Source organism: Anneissia japonica, unplaced genomic scaffold (assembly GCF_011630105.1).
Source record: "Anneissia japonica isolate Jap-2015-1 unplaced genomic scaffold, ASM1163010v1 scaffold426_len1935630_cov189, whole genome shotgun sequence".
Lineage (NCBI taxonomy): Eukaryota > Metazoa > Echinodermata > Crinoidea > Comatulida > Comatulidae > Anneissia > Anneissia japonica.
Window position 1 is genome coordinate 574,320 of NW_022713172.1, and position 15,741 is coordinate 590,060.

The following is a 15,741-nucleotide window of genomic DNA, read 5'->3' on the forward strand; positions in this document are numbered from 1 at the left end:
CATCCCCTGTCTCTTATACCCATCTAGATGTGTATAAGAGACAGCACTTGCCCTTCGCCCCCCCCCCAATCAGCCCCTCATTTCAAGAGTCCTAGAGACGCCACTGCATTACATATCCGTACACCCATATTATGTTACCAATCGTACAGAAGTGATTCTTTGGTTGAATTCTTTTTTCTCCAACACAGGCCTCGTAGACGTAGTGATGCCGACTCTGCTATGAATTAAATTTAAAAATATGCATTAAATGCAAATTCCGTATTCGCCTGTCATTATTTTTGTATAATTGCGTTACCGTAATGAATACGGAGATAGAAAGTATAGTATAAAATGGCAAGTCGGAGTGGCATAATTTTTGCATAATTGATGCGGTAGAATTGTCATGATACGCTGGGGACGTCACTACACTGTGTCAAATAGGAAATGAACAAAATAAAGAACACGCACGGGACTCGTCAAGTGCGATGAGGCGTAACGATTACGTTCGTCGGTGCATTCGAAGCCTAGATGTTGCGGAGTTTAGTATTGAGTTGATATTGTTCGTAGGAACCAAGGGAATTATACATGCTGCCGATCCTAAGCTGTGTACGTTGCCATGAAGATTAGCGACGGATTTCACGTGATGTTTTTGCTGACGATACATGCCATATTTTACGGTAATGTCAACCAATAATTTAACTATTTTTTGCTCACAAAAAATTTAAAGCACGTATAAAATTGATATTTAATCTGCATTTATGTTTTTAATTGTTTATTGATTGTTTGTTTGCGTGATTATGTCACGGACGCAATCTTGACGCATCTTGGTGGGTATGTATGTATATTTGTATATGCATATATATATACACTGTATACATATTATATATACAATAGTGGTTAATATGCATAGCCTATATAATTTATACAAAGTGAAATATATTATTATACCAAGGAAGAAAGAAGATGCCCGACCCTAATATTTATACCTTTTAAAGTGATTAAATATTGATCTAAGGTATGTCCCAGTTTACCAAGAACAAATTCATTTGAACCATGCAAACTACCGCACTATCCATTTAATTTGTTTTAGATTGCACTTAGCATTGATGCAATGAAAGATATATTGCTATCTATTTAAAATGCACTGACCAGTTACAAAGAAGGTTGAAAAGAATTGCTTTATATCAGTAAATATAGCAGCCAAGCAAAGATAAAATATAATTTACTGTACTTTCCATTATAGCTCTTTACGCAATCGTTAGGTTGTATCGAGGCAATTAGCAGCTCAAATAACCAGAAAACAAACCAGTTTTCTTTAAAAAGTTACTGTTACTACATTGCTGCTGCTGCTGCCGCTGCTGCTACTACTACTACTGCTTCTGCTGCTGCTACTACTACTACTACTACTACTACTACTACTACTGCTGCTGCTAGTACTACTACTACTACTGCTTCTGCTGCTACTAATACTACTACTGCTGCTACTACTACTACTACTGTTGCTGCTGCTGCAGCTGCTGCTACTACTACTACTACTACTACTACTACTGCTACTACTACTACTGCTGCTACTACTGCTGCTGCTGCTGCTACTACTACTACTACTATTGCTGCACTACTACTGCTGCTGCTGCTGCTACTACTACTACTGCTTCTGCTTCTGCTGCTACTACTGCTGCTGCTGATGCAGCAGCTGCTACTACTTTTCCATTACTGCTACTACTTACTATTCTTTCAATTATTATTATTATTATTATTATTATTATTATTATTATTATTATTATTATTATTATCATCATTATTATTAATATAATCATCATTACCAATATTATCATTATGATAATTGTGATTACCATCATCATCATCATCATCATCATCACCACCAACACCACCACCACCACCACCATCACCACCACCACCATCATCATCATCACCATCATCATCCTCATCATCATCATCATCATCATCATCATCATCACCATCACTACCACCACTATCACCGTAACAATTACTACTACTAATGCTGCTGCCGTCACCGCTGCTACTACTACTACTACTACTACTACTACTACTACTACTACTACTACTACCACTACCACTGCTACTACTACTTCTATTAAGGAACTGCTGCTGCTTGCTGCTGCTGCTACCACTATTACTACTGCTGCTACTACTACTACTACTACTACTACCACTACTACTATCTTACCACCACACTACTACTCATTGCAGCAACACTGCTGCTACTAATACCGCTACCTACTTGCTATTCCCTACATTATTATTATTATTATTATTATTATTATTATTATTATTATTATTATTATTATCATTACTAATATTTTCATCATTACTAATCACCATCATCCTCATCATCACCCATCAGTATTAATATAATTAATATAATTCGAATAATTTCATCTTGTTTGCTTATTATGACCGTAGAATTATTTAATTGACAATAAACCAAGCACGACGGATGTAAACTTACTGCGAGATTTCGCCGATGACTTCAACATAACTTTATCTGTCTATATTATATACTATAATATTATTAATTGTTATTACTGTATTTATTTTTTATCACATGCAATTGAACGCTTATATGTAAAAAGTGTCAGAACAAAACCGGTTGTTATATAGTGACAGATCAATTTCACGGATGGAGATGTTTATTAGCAAAGTTCTTCATTTGTGTCAATTTGTATTATATACATTAGATAGGCCGCCTTTTGAGAACACTCCGTGTTTATTAACGCAGAAGTATATGCTTCAAATCAAGGTATCGTATTTCGAAGCTTAAGTCCAAAATCTGTGTTTTACGTTAGACTGACGAATTTCATTATTGGTAATCGATATATATTGCGATGAAGTCTGTTTTGCTAACCATGCAGACATTGGGTAGATAACTTTGTTTCATTGTCCTTCTTCATTCATGAGTGTCTGAGATATATGAGAAAAATACAGATTGTATTAATATTATTGCTCGAGTTTTGTACAGTACCAAGACTAGCGTAAAGATAATGATGTCTACATTGTTATGTAAATTAAGAGCTGCAGAAGAGGAAACATTTACTATTATTTGTTCTTTTACTTGTAAACAATAAAAATATAATCATAGTTCTTATTGATTCAGCTACGCATTACAGGATACGAAATTGAGGCTTTCTAAAAACACGCAATAATTTTTTTTTTGCAACATCACAAAAAAATTGATTTTGCTTCACTAAAGGCCAAAGGCCTATTTTTCTTTTTAATATATTTTATCGAATATAAAATATCGAATGTAAAATAAACATAATGAAAAAAACCTATTGAAACTTGAAACCACGATCGATACAATAATCAAGCATGCAATATATTTCGACATCTGATGGATTTCAGGCTGTGGCGTAAATAGGTTCTGAGTGTCCCTGGTTCGAGAGACTGTCCTAGACATTTAAAGCATATTTGCCTACTAGTCTAATTTTACAGTTAGCAATTTTTTTTTATACTGAAGTAACCTAATAACTAAGTAAAACCATCCCCGGCGAACATCATCCCTTGCCCGAATCGTTATGAAAATAATTATTGACAAAATCGAAGTCCTACAGGACGGACCATTCTAGAATTACTGAGTCTAGGTTTCGGGAGCGGAATATAAATTCTTAATGTATCATTATACTGACGTCGTATACTTTTAGTTAAATCGATAGGCCAAGTAAAACTAGGTGTTCATTCGAATATTATTCTGGTATTGAATCAATGTTTGGGAACGGAATAATGATAAAACATGGATGGCGCCAGCATTACCCTGACAGTTTGGTCCATCGTTCGCCACCATGGTTAGGGCTGAGAAAAAAAATCAATAGGTTATGTCACCTCTAGATGCCCGAAAGTGGCACTCTCTGGCTTAGATATTTCGAATTCATTTTTTCCCCGACATGTAAAATACCACGACCCCCAATGGACGGGAGCGCCCAGATTGTACACCCACTGGCGCCATCCTTGAAAGGTATCATCTCTGAAATGAAATGTTCAGTTTTCGTACTTCGTTAATAGAAATGCTCACACACAGATCACCTCCAGAGTATGGCTGACTTGGTCGCCGGGGGTTTCATGACGGCCCCTGTCGTAATACCTTATAAGCTCACAAGGACATAATAATCTTACCGGCAAGGCGTACGAAAACATTGGGCCTGTACTCAGAGATAGGCCCTTTTAAATTCTATTAAAGTTTGATACAACTAGACACAGAAGTTAGTACCATGACTCAAAATAATGACCAAATCATGCGATACCTATTTTAAAACATGTGAATATAATACAGTGTATTACGAGAATGGAAAGTACCGTATAATGTTGCAGATCAATTCATAATTAGATGAATTGAAATACTTAATCATTAATGAATAAATACTGTGCATTCAAGTTACAATATTAATAACAATGACAGTAGATATTTACACAAGTAATTAAAAAGGAGAAAATGCTATGATACGTAATGAATTAAAATTGTCACATTCGGCTTGAGGCATAACGTGTTTAATTACGCTCGTTAGATGTACGGCTACTATTGAATTATATCAAGTTTTTTAAATAACAATAAACCTTGTGTGTTTGCTTGTGGTAGGTCTTAACTTAACCAATTACCTTACGAGTAGTTTTAATTATTTAGTCAATTCTTGGTTTATTAAATACAGACAAGCCATGGAGGTATACATCCATGTACAGATCTATCCAGTGGTAAAGGTATCAGCAAATTTTTACAACTAGTTAAAAGATTATATTTAATTGATTATTTGTAACCATTTTACAGTATTACATAATACTAATAGACCTATTATCAAATAAGGTTTTATATAGGTGGTTCATTTACGATCTAGTCCTTAGATTATTTTATTTCTGGACCTCTTGGCCCCCAGTTCACCGAACCGCCCGAGCCACCAGTAGTTACTGGTTAATAAAAAAGAAACCCCTGTGACCCTTGAGCTTTTTCCAGGAGTTAATTGTATATATAAGGCTGTAGTAGGGTCCAAAGTAAGTTATTTCTTCAACATTATTTTTTATTTTATTTTTTTTTATTTTATTTCAAATCACGCCCAACAGCGGGTAACTCGCCACTTACAGAATGGATTAACAATAATATAAATAAATAAATAAATAAATATATAAATCAGAAGCATCATAAGAAAAAAGGCCACAAAAAATCATTAAAAAAAAGCAATAAAACAGTAAAAAATGTAGAAGGCAAGGGCTAAATAAACCTAAGAAATATTGAGAGATTTGTACCTCTAATGCATAACATCTCCACGTTGGAACACATGTACTATTTGCACAGAACTCGAGAGAGTGGGTGAAATTCTGTTTGATTTGGAAACAAATAGAAATGGTCATGTGACCAATATCGATTATTAAATTACAAAACGGTGTTAATGTTTTCGTGAGTTTGCCATTGATTACTCAGTAGCCTAAATATTCTTTGAGTAGCCCAAGGACTTTTAACTGTTACCAGGATAGTAAGCTGGCTGGTTTATGCCGTCTAACTTGAATTAGCCTTATGTGCGGTATTGTTATGCAAATGAGCCAGATAAGCACAATCTGCACATGCTCAGAAAAACAAAACTTTCCTTAGCAACACCATGGCCACACTGCGTATCGGCTAGGCGTACGGTAAACAAAGCAAAATAAGGGTACTAATTTCACTTGGCATGCAAATCAGTCATACTTACACACTTAAAAACAAACTAGTCTACCAATAATATCACCTACAAGTTAAGATATAAGGCAAGTATGTCTACAAATTTTATTTTAAATTAATGTGATTAGGCTAGCCAGACCCGGCCTAGGCCATGTCTAACCGCTTATAAAAATGCAGAAAAAAAGACCCAAAACAAATTAGAATGAAGTTATCAACTAACTAGTGCATTAAAATTATTCATACACTTACTACTTACCTATATAAAATTAAAATGTATTGCTCACAAACGCCAATATTTGGATTTTAATACGCCTTTTCCACGAATCGGTAGACATCTTGAAGTGATGACAAACAGCCTAAGTCAGTGGTGCGTAACAAACAAAAATAAGATACGCCTAGCCGATACGCAGTGTGGCTTAGGAAAGTTTTGTTTTTCTGAGCATGTGCAGATTGTGCTTATCTGGCTCATTTGCATAAAATTACCGCACATAAGGCTAATTAAGTTAGACGGCTTAAACCAGCCAGCTTCCTATCCTGGTAACAGTTCAAAGTCCTTGAGTAGCCTACAGCAGTAGGCCTAGGCCAGGTGGAGGTTAGATGTACATGGAACCATAAACCCGCACCACACCTCCACTGGCATCTCTAACGTATCAGTCACCCAATTGTAGATCGATAGGCTGAAAAATAATATTTAATGGTTTGATTCAATCGCAGACTCTGAAAATGCCTATAATAACTTTAGATGGTGGTGTACTGATGCTAACTTACATGGAAGCAGTGGCGTCGAGAGGGGGAGGGGGTCGCTGGCCCAGGGCCCGGGTCTACTGGGGGCCCGGACCAAGATGAACAATTTTCGGGGTAAGAACAATATCTCCATAATGCCCGAGCCCAAGCCAGGATGAAAACTTTTGTTGTCAGATTTAGGAGACTTAATTTGGGAAGCGGCCAAGTGGGGGTCCCAAGTGAAGAGGGCCCCATGTGAGGTGTTGCCCCGGGGCCCTTACTGGCTCTCGACGCCACTGCATGAAGTATTCTAATAACCATGGTATACCAGAAAGTTTTCAGATTGAAATCGAGTTAACTCGGCCCCAAGTAAACGAGTTGGCATTGAGCCGAATTGACTTGGGACCAAGTTGACTTAAGCCGAGTTGACTTGGTGCCGAGTTGATTTCTAAGTTGTCCCATAGGCATTACTCTGTATCTAAGTTACCGGTACCAATATATGGTAGCTGAAACTAATACGAGTGGAATATAGTTTAGATTACAAGGTTTTACACACATCCTAACAACACGCGATCTGATTTAAGAAAAATTGGTTTGTTCTTTTTCATTGCTTGTTTGAGGCCCATTTCTAGCTTATAATTTTATTTAGTATAAGACAATCCTCGTTGGGTATAAAGCACTGGTCCGGCCTGAAATCAGTGGTGGCGCCAGGACCTGCCCGACGGAGGGGCTAAAGGCCCCGACGGGGGGGGGGAGGGCTAGTGAAGCGAATTGGGTATCATTTGGCTGGGGGACAGCGGGGGGCCGCCTAGGGCCCCCGTGGGGGTCCAGGTGGCCAATCCCCCTGGAAGCCACGGATATTTGATGAATTATGGCGAATTTGTATTACTTATTTGATAGGCATCGAGTTACTATAATATAACTTCATGTAGGCTATGCTTTCTAATGTTGAAATCAGCTTCCAAATTTAAAACATTTTGAATAAAGCAAGAAACAAAGAGTTTGCAATGTAATCGTCTAATTTATTTTCAAATCCTCATTCTTGAAAGTGAATTTCTATATTTTGGAAATTTTGCATGAAATCAGTCAACCACGCTGCCATGGTCGAGGTTGCTTCACCTTTCACGATGTATTCCAACCATCATTAGGCTATAAATGAGCATTTGTAACATAACAGAACGCAAATTATTTTTAGTTAGTCTCATTGAATTATTATTATTATTATTATTATTATTATTATTATTATTATAATGGTCACATTATTTATTGTTATTGTTGTTGTTGTTGTGATGAAAAGTTAACCCAAACAATATGGTGGCCAAACGAACATTACATGTAAATATTTTTTTTAATTTGTTTTACTCGTCTTTCCCGTAGTATTAGCACATTTCGGAAAGCGCCACCAGCGTCAATTTATGTCGAGAAACATTTTTGATGCGAATTTTTTAATCCAAGAAAAGTATACTATGACTATTGCTAGATTTATTATTGAGTGCATTTTAAATATAGCGGCCTTTTCATAGAAATTCAAATTGGGGCTAACAAATATTTTTAAACAATAATGATATTCATGATTATAATTATTGCTTATCATTTCTCAGAAAGAATGTTACTGTGAATTTAAAACAGACCGCAGATGGTTCGGCTCATGATATACAGTAGGCTTAACTTGTGACACTGTCACAGACACTTAATAGTGTAACGAGTTGAACTCGTTCTATTTCAGCATAGCAATTAAAACCAAGGCTGGGAAAATAAATAAAACATATTGGAAATCATCATAGTTGTAATAATTATCTAATACTATCATTTATGGCTAAAGACGTGGCGAATGCTTATTTCATAGGAAGAATGCGAGTCAAGTGTTTGAACGGTTAAGGCAGGGGAACCACAACATACAGCCATAATATTGGCGATAGTTGGAACTCGCCTATGGTTCTGGTTGTGGAACAAGTCTTCTCAGATAAGGACTATAACCCATAGGCCCAGTGTACACAATAATAATGGTCAATGTTCACTATAAATAAGGTATTAAAGCTTTCGAGACGTGTAGTGGTTATCTCGGTTTACACTGCATACAACCTCTATTATGGACAGTCGTTAGTACCTGGTACCGGTTTACCGGTAGCTGGGACACGAAGTGACCCTTAGCCTAGTGGCATGTTAGGCCCTAATAGTTTACATACTTCGATCGTGATAAGATCTGTTTTGATTTGTTGTGCTTTTTTATTTTAATTTTAGAGTAATTTTTCCTATTTTATGTTTCTTTTTTATTCCTGTTTCTCTTTCAGTTCGGAGAGCCACTTGACAGTATTTTAGTATACTTTTGGTTATCCTGTCTTCCCGAGTTTGAAACTGTTTTGTGTGTTTAAATTAGACAAAATAAATGAAATTAAATGAAAAGACTGTTATAAAGCGTTGTATAATTTCAACTACAGTACATTACATTATTGTGAAAATAATTACATCGCAGATTGCTCAATTTATGGTCTACCTAACTTTGAGAAATTTGCTAACGAATTTGAACTCGTTCTATTTAAGCATAACAATTAAAGCTGGGAGAAATGTTTGTCACATTAAAAAAAATATTCATAATTATATACCATGATTTAGGTGTATTCTATTATTAAATGTCATTTATATTTGCAAATAATACTATAGTAAAAATAACAATAACAGCAATAATTTTATATATCTTTGTTAAAATTGAAATATTTCCTATAGCAAATATTAATAATAGTATTAGTGTAATTATAATATCATCATCATCATCATTAGTAATCTACAATGCTGCAGGTCCATTTATAAGTTTAAATTCTGTTCCTCCACTGACCTCCTTGATGCGCTTTTGTTTTTATTACTTTGTAATTTACGATGTTAAACATATCCATGAACATTTTTCTGCCTACTGTTCTCTTTTCTTCCATTCTCCCTTCAATCACATTCTTTGATAATCCATTTCCTCTCAGTACATGACCAATCCACCTCTTTCTTTTCTGCTCCATCATATTTAGTACTGAACTTCTCTTTGTGTACATTCTTCTCAATATCTCTACATTTGTAATTCTATCTTCCCATGTCACACCAAGTATCTTTCTCCAGATCCACATTTCAAATGCTTGCAATTTTTCCATTTCTTCCTTTTTCAATGTCCAAGTTTCAGAAGCATATAGTACAGGACTAAGCATATGACTATTCAAATTTTTTTTTAAAATAATAATAATAAAGATAAATAAATTAAAAAATGATAATAATAAAATTTATGACAAGATAAGATGTATTATATTTTTATGAACACAAACAATGGCCAACACAAAGTTACTTTTTGTTGTTGTTTACAACCATTATAAATACAACATATTATTTTAACAACTGAGCATCTGGAACGACTTACATACAACATAAAATATCAATAAAAATTAAATAAGAGATATTAAGACATATATATAAAATGCTGTGTTTATTGGACAAAGTTGTGAACGACGGATATCGCTGCATCGGTCTGTATTTCATTTACTGTCATTTTTCCCTTTTTGCTGAAGGCAGTTTTTGTCTCGAACAATGATTTCTTTACAAAACATTCTGATTACCATGTCACTTTAGATTTCATTATGTTCTTGAGTATGGTACCCTGCCTTTGTGTATAATTATTATTACCTTAGCTGAGGTCATGAACCTTTTGCTGAGGCAGTTCAGCGCCAAAAGGTGCTGATTTTCAATTTCAGGAAAGCCTGTGGTTTAGTAAGGTCTGGTTTCCTTAAAATCGCTACCGGTACACTGTTGCTACAGTGTTTTCAGTGCAATCGTTTTAGGCCTAGGCATACTACGTGATAATCCCAGGACGCAATCGGGAAGTCTCCCCCGATTCCACTCCCCAATCAGCATCACCGAAAGCTGTCGGCGATGCGTGTAGCGATTGTATGGAAACCCCGATAAAGAGAAACTTGGACAGTTGTTGAATTTGGTACTTGAAAAGGTTCATTGTACGAGGAAGGACGGATTATTCTTGTAGAAATCTATCTCTGTCCGCTCAGCGTTGTCTTCCGATATACCTGTGTTTTTATTTCATGTACTGTATAGGCTAGTCCTATATATTAATAATTTTTATTATGTTGACTATTCAAACTGTAAAGACAATATTGTTTACTTATCGTAGTATCGCTATATCAAAATCCAGCCATCTATTAATATTAGGTTTGAATTATATGTAATTTAATACTTTCTAAAATTAATATTCCCAATATGAATGTATATATTTAGACCAATACTTGGAATTGAATGGAATAGATACTTATAATTACGTCTCGTTTATTTATGCTGTGATGATGGATGTATTGCGTCACTAAATCAATTTTTTTATTATAAAATTCAATATAGAACCAGTCCCCTGTTTCATCTTTATAGTGAAAAAATCATGTGTAATTTTCTCTGAAAACATATTATAGGAATTTATTATATTGATGCTCAATGTAAGCGAGTAACTTAAAAATATGCCTTGGATATGATATTGCAACTGAGATACAATCTATACCCAAGAGACTTTAAATATATTTTTGGAAAGTTGTTAGTGTTTTTAATTTAGTGTGCGGCCTACTGAAACGATCATTGACGTCTGGTACGACTTTCCTAGGCTGGCCCAGCGGCTTCGGTGTTACCGAGTATTCATTATATTGCATGTATGTATAATGTTCAACTGCCTGCTCTATAATTGTACAAGCGCTAGGATTAATAATAAGTGACATTTGCATAACTGAAAGTGTACATTTCTATACTTATTGTGGACGCTGCGGACCAGACGTTTTGATGAGTAAATAACTATAGGTAAAATATAATAATATTTTCTAAATAATAACAAAAGCGACCAAGCTAGACTTATCAATTTTGCGTGAGTTAATTGAAGCAGTGATACTAGTGGTTAATTCTAATTCTATTTCAATATCATGCAGACAACGAACTTATAATCAATAGTAATCTTCTATACCACACAAGAGACTTAAAATATATTTTTAGAAAATTGTTAATAACCCTTGCAGTGTTTTGTAATAAGTGTGTAGCCTACTATAACGATCACTGACGTCTGGTACGACTTTTCTAAACTGGCCCAGCGGCTTTGCATATTCATTTGTATTGCATAGGTTTTACTAGTATGTTCAACTGTCTGCTCTATTTCTTATGATTAAAACATTATGATTAATAATCAGTGACATTTGAATAATATCTAAGTATATTAAGCTGAAAGTGTACATATATGTTTCTACTTATTGAAGCTGCAGACTGGAAGAGGTGAGAGAACCTTTGTAAATAATGTTTTTGAGAGAGGTGCCCCCGCAATTGTTTTTGAATAAATGAATATAGGTAAAAGAGAATAATCCTCTGTAAATAAATAGATTATAATAATATCAATTCCCTGTGTATATCATCGTCATTAGTATTGGTCCCATCGTCTACCTCTAATTCTTCGATCACTTAATTCTTTCTCCAACATCACCAAATTCTGCTCCTCTCGCAGAAAAATGCTGTACATTCAGTAGGTATATCATCATTTTCATTCCAACCTTCGACGTTCAAATTTTTATTAACATCTTCATAGGTTCTCATCATATATCTCTATCCTTACATAAATATTCAAAAGATTTCTTTTTTTCTTCTTCTTGTTCCCGTCGTTCAAATGCATTTCTTATTACCATGGTGGTTTATAGCCATTAATATAATTCATGTTATCATAATTATTATCAAAATTATTGTAATTATAATAAAAAATTAATAATAATAATAATAATACAATTATTATTATTATATAGTAATATTACAGTTATTGTTATATTAATAATTCAATCACAATTAAAAACATATAGCTATAATAATAGGCCTAATGTTATTGCCGATGCATCTGTAAATAGGCTTTTTTTTATTATAATTTAAGTTGAACGCTAATAACTTATTTAATAATACAAATATATAAGTATATATAAGTATATATATATATATACTTATATATATAATGTATGTTATTAGCGTAGTCACCTCGAAGAATGTTTTTTTTTCTTTTGTGTGTACATAATATTTTATTGTTCCATATAAATACATATATAGGCCTAAATATATAGGAAAAAATATATAATATACTATATAAAGCAGTTAAAATATTAAATTATATCTACGTTTTTTAGCTCACCATTGGACCGTAAATCTTAAAATTGTATCATCATTGTTCTGAAGCAGATTCAATACTTAAATTACAAGTGAACAAATTTACCTAATTTTATTTCATGATTATTCGTATTCATTGAAACTAAACCATGGATACATCAATATTTGTATGAATAAATTGATATCGAATGATGTATACATAAGGATAGACATGCAGTATTATAAAGTAATATAAAGTGGCTATACGATAACGTGTTTTTAGCAGTGAGTAATTAAAGCCGATATCTATCTTGTCTGTCATAATTCACCTGGTAGTTTATACTTGTTTCAGACATAATCGGAGTATGTAGTGTTTCAAGTCGAACACAGCGATTATAGTCTACTTATAGCCTGGTTTCCTTGTAATCGCTATACGGTCGCACAGTGTGTTCAGTGCAACCGTTGTACTGCGTATGTAGCAGTCCTTGACGCAATCGGGAAGGCTCCCCAATTAGCATCATGCATAAAGCTGTCGGCAATAGCGTGTAGCGATTGTATGAAAACCAAGCTTATCAGACTTAAGTTTGATCAAACAGATGTCTGTGTTTGACAGACGAAGCTCTGATAGTGCACTACACCCTGCTTAATGGTAGGGTAAAGGTAAAGGAATAACCCATAACTCGTAGCGTGATTGTGCTGAATTGCGTATGGGTGTGGTCCGTGACTACTTAGCAACCGTAAGGACGCGCTTATAGTACATGTTCACATCATTCCTCAACTGCAGGGGCTGCAATAAATGGTTCTTTCAGTGCACATGAGCCAAATGCGATGATGGAACTCCACTTGAAGTCCTACCCGAAATGTCAGCAATGTTGTAGTTAGCGTCGTCCCTGCCTTACCCCTATCCCATCCAATCCTTACACTGGTCAAACAGATTTCGGTCCCTATGAATTTGGCGGCCTGGGCCTGATCCTAATCCAATGTATATTTGGCCCCTGAGCAGCAAATTTGTCTCCAGACCAGAATTACTGGTACGTTTTGCCCTGACAGCCGAACTCACTAGGCCTATAGTTCTCTATTCCAAGAAAATTTAATCTGGAGAGCACCAAATTCACCATAACCCATGGGGATCCTCTCAGACACCACCGGCAATGATCTGACTGCTTTTCGTCGCCAAGTAGGCCTACTTTCAGAGAGAGTGGAGGTGCATCTGTCTGCCGATAGTCTTACGAACCATAGGCACTCACTTGTTCTGTTTAAAATAATTTGTTAATTACGAACCTCCCAAACGCACTCTCGATTTTACGAACCCAATTTGCGACGATGACGTTATTACGAACGATCGTTTTTAACTAAAATACACTTAAAACTTTATTTAAAAGTCTTCAAAAATGATATAAAATTGTATACCAGCTAAGAAAGAAAACATTTAAACCAATGAAGTAACATAAAGTTAAGTTTAAAGCCAGAAATATCGATCGTTTTCAGGCCAGATATATCACATTAGAGCTGTGCATGCTTGTTCAGGCATAATCACACTTTTTGTTCACTGGGGGCGCTATTCGCATGGATCACGATTTTTATGAAAAGAATAATAACACTCGTTTTGGTCATTATTTGGTCATGTTTTCATTCGGAAATCACTTCAAATGAATACTTTACAGTGAGCACAGGTAATATTGGCCTCGGTAAAGTATTATTTTGTTGCAGAAAACAGTAAAATCTAGGTCATTTTTTCGTGACAATATTTTGCTCCCATGACAAGGGTAGGGCTACCAAGCCCTGTAGCATAGGCCTAGGCCTGCCATCATGCTATAAAAATTTGAACTCTCTGAATTACGAATTTTCTCGATTACTCTGTTCGGACGGAAGGGTACGTAATTGAGAGATGTTACTGTACTAAATGAATGTACTCAATGAAAGGATAAATGAAAGCACGTTTAGATTGATGATGTAACGGAACAATAATATATATTGCTTAAAACCAGAATAAATACGAGAGATAAAAACCAAGGCAACACAATTCTCTCGAGCAGACAAATAATTATAAAATGTGACCTAAAGGGAAGATTTGAAGAAGTTATCATGACACCTAACTTAGCGTTCTGCATGGGTATACAAAGAATAGTATAACTGGGATATTGAATGGCTGCTTACGAGCCCCTCGATAATCATAAAATCCAAGACTTATATGCCTTCAAAGGAATCCATTTAGCAGTACAAATTTAGTAGTACTCTATAGACCTATTATGCTTTAAAAACTACAAGAACACGACAGAGCAATTTCCATGGAGTTCCTTTAAAATAATGTTTCCGAATACTTCAAAAGTAGTAGAGTTTTAATTTTAAGAGGGTTCGGTAGTAATGTTGTTACATAAAAAAACAAACAAATACATTATTTAAATATTATATTATAATATAAAAAAAATACGGGCACAGGTAAACCTAACATTTATTGGACATGAAAGTATTTAGTATTTAATATTTTACTAAAACATCCAACAGTGTAAACACCAATTCAGGGTGAACATAAATATGTAAGATTAAGATAAAGATAAAAAGCATTACAGAAATATCATTAAAAACCCAAAAAATAGTGTACATTAAGCCTACGTTGCAGATGATATGTAATAGTACAATTAGCTCTCGGTTTTAAAATCATCAAAAATCCTTCCTAAGAAACATAGAGAATGTAGTTTTTCATTTTACTTTATAGAATTTATATAACGTTTTTCTCAAGCTTTTACTTTGACCATTGGAAACACAATAAATAATGCATAGGCCTAATATGCAACCTCCCCCGCACTCTAGAGAATATTCAAGTTATGCGTGTAAGAAAATTAATTCAGTACTACCAAATTCTTTATAGATTTTTCACATCTTACTAGGTACTCAATACTGGGTGAAGTGTCTTGTACACGGAATGTGACCGGCGTCAGTCTCGAACTTTCGACTTTTCCATTGAAAATTCAAAAATAGTGTACTGTAGTTGACAGCGAGAGGTCGCAGGTTGGAGTCCCGCCAGAGGCATTTTATTATACATTCGTTGAGAGCTATGCCACACGTTGTATTATTATTTCCTTTATTCGAACACTGTATTTACCTTTCTTTTGATGATTTATATATAATTTATATAAATATTAATATATATAGGCCTATATATATAATTTATATGTATATAATTTATATATATATATCATATATATATATATATATATATATATATATAT

At 34.6% G+C, this 15,741-nt stretch overlaps 1 protein-coding gene across 2 annotated transcripts in view; it reads left to right on the top strand.

Moving 5' to 3' along the window:
- Positions 1 to 398: 398 nt before the first annotated feature.
- Positions 399 to 15,741, top strand: part of LOC117108391 (neural cell adhesion molecule 1-like) — a 53,344-nt gene continuing 38,001 nt past the window's right edge. For both annotated transcript variants that reach the window (XM_033250390.1, XM_033250391.1), the window contains exon 1: positions 399 to 656. In XM_033250390.1, coding sequence (XP_033106281.1) covers positions 596 to 656 — 61 coding nt within the window. In that variant the 5' untranslated portion in view covers positions 399 to 595. The remainder of the gene's footprint in view (positions 657 to 15,741) is intronic.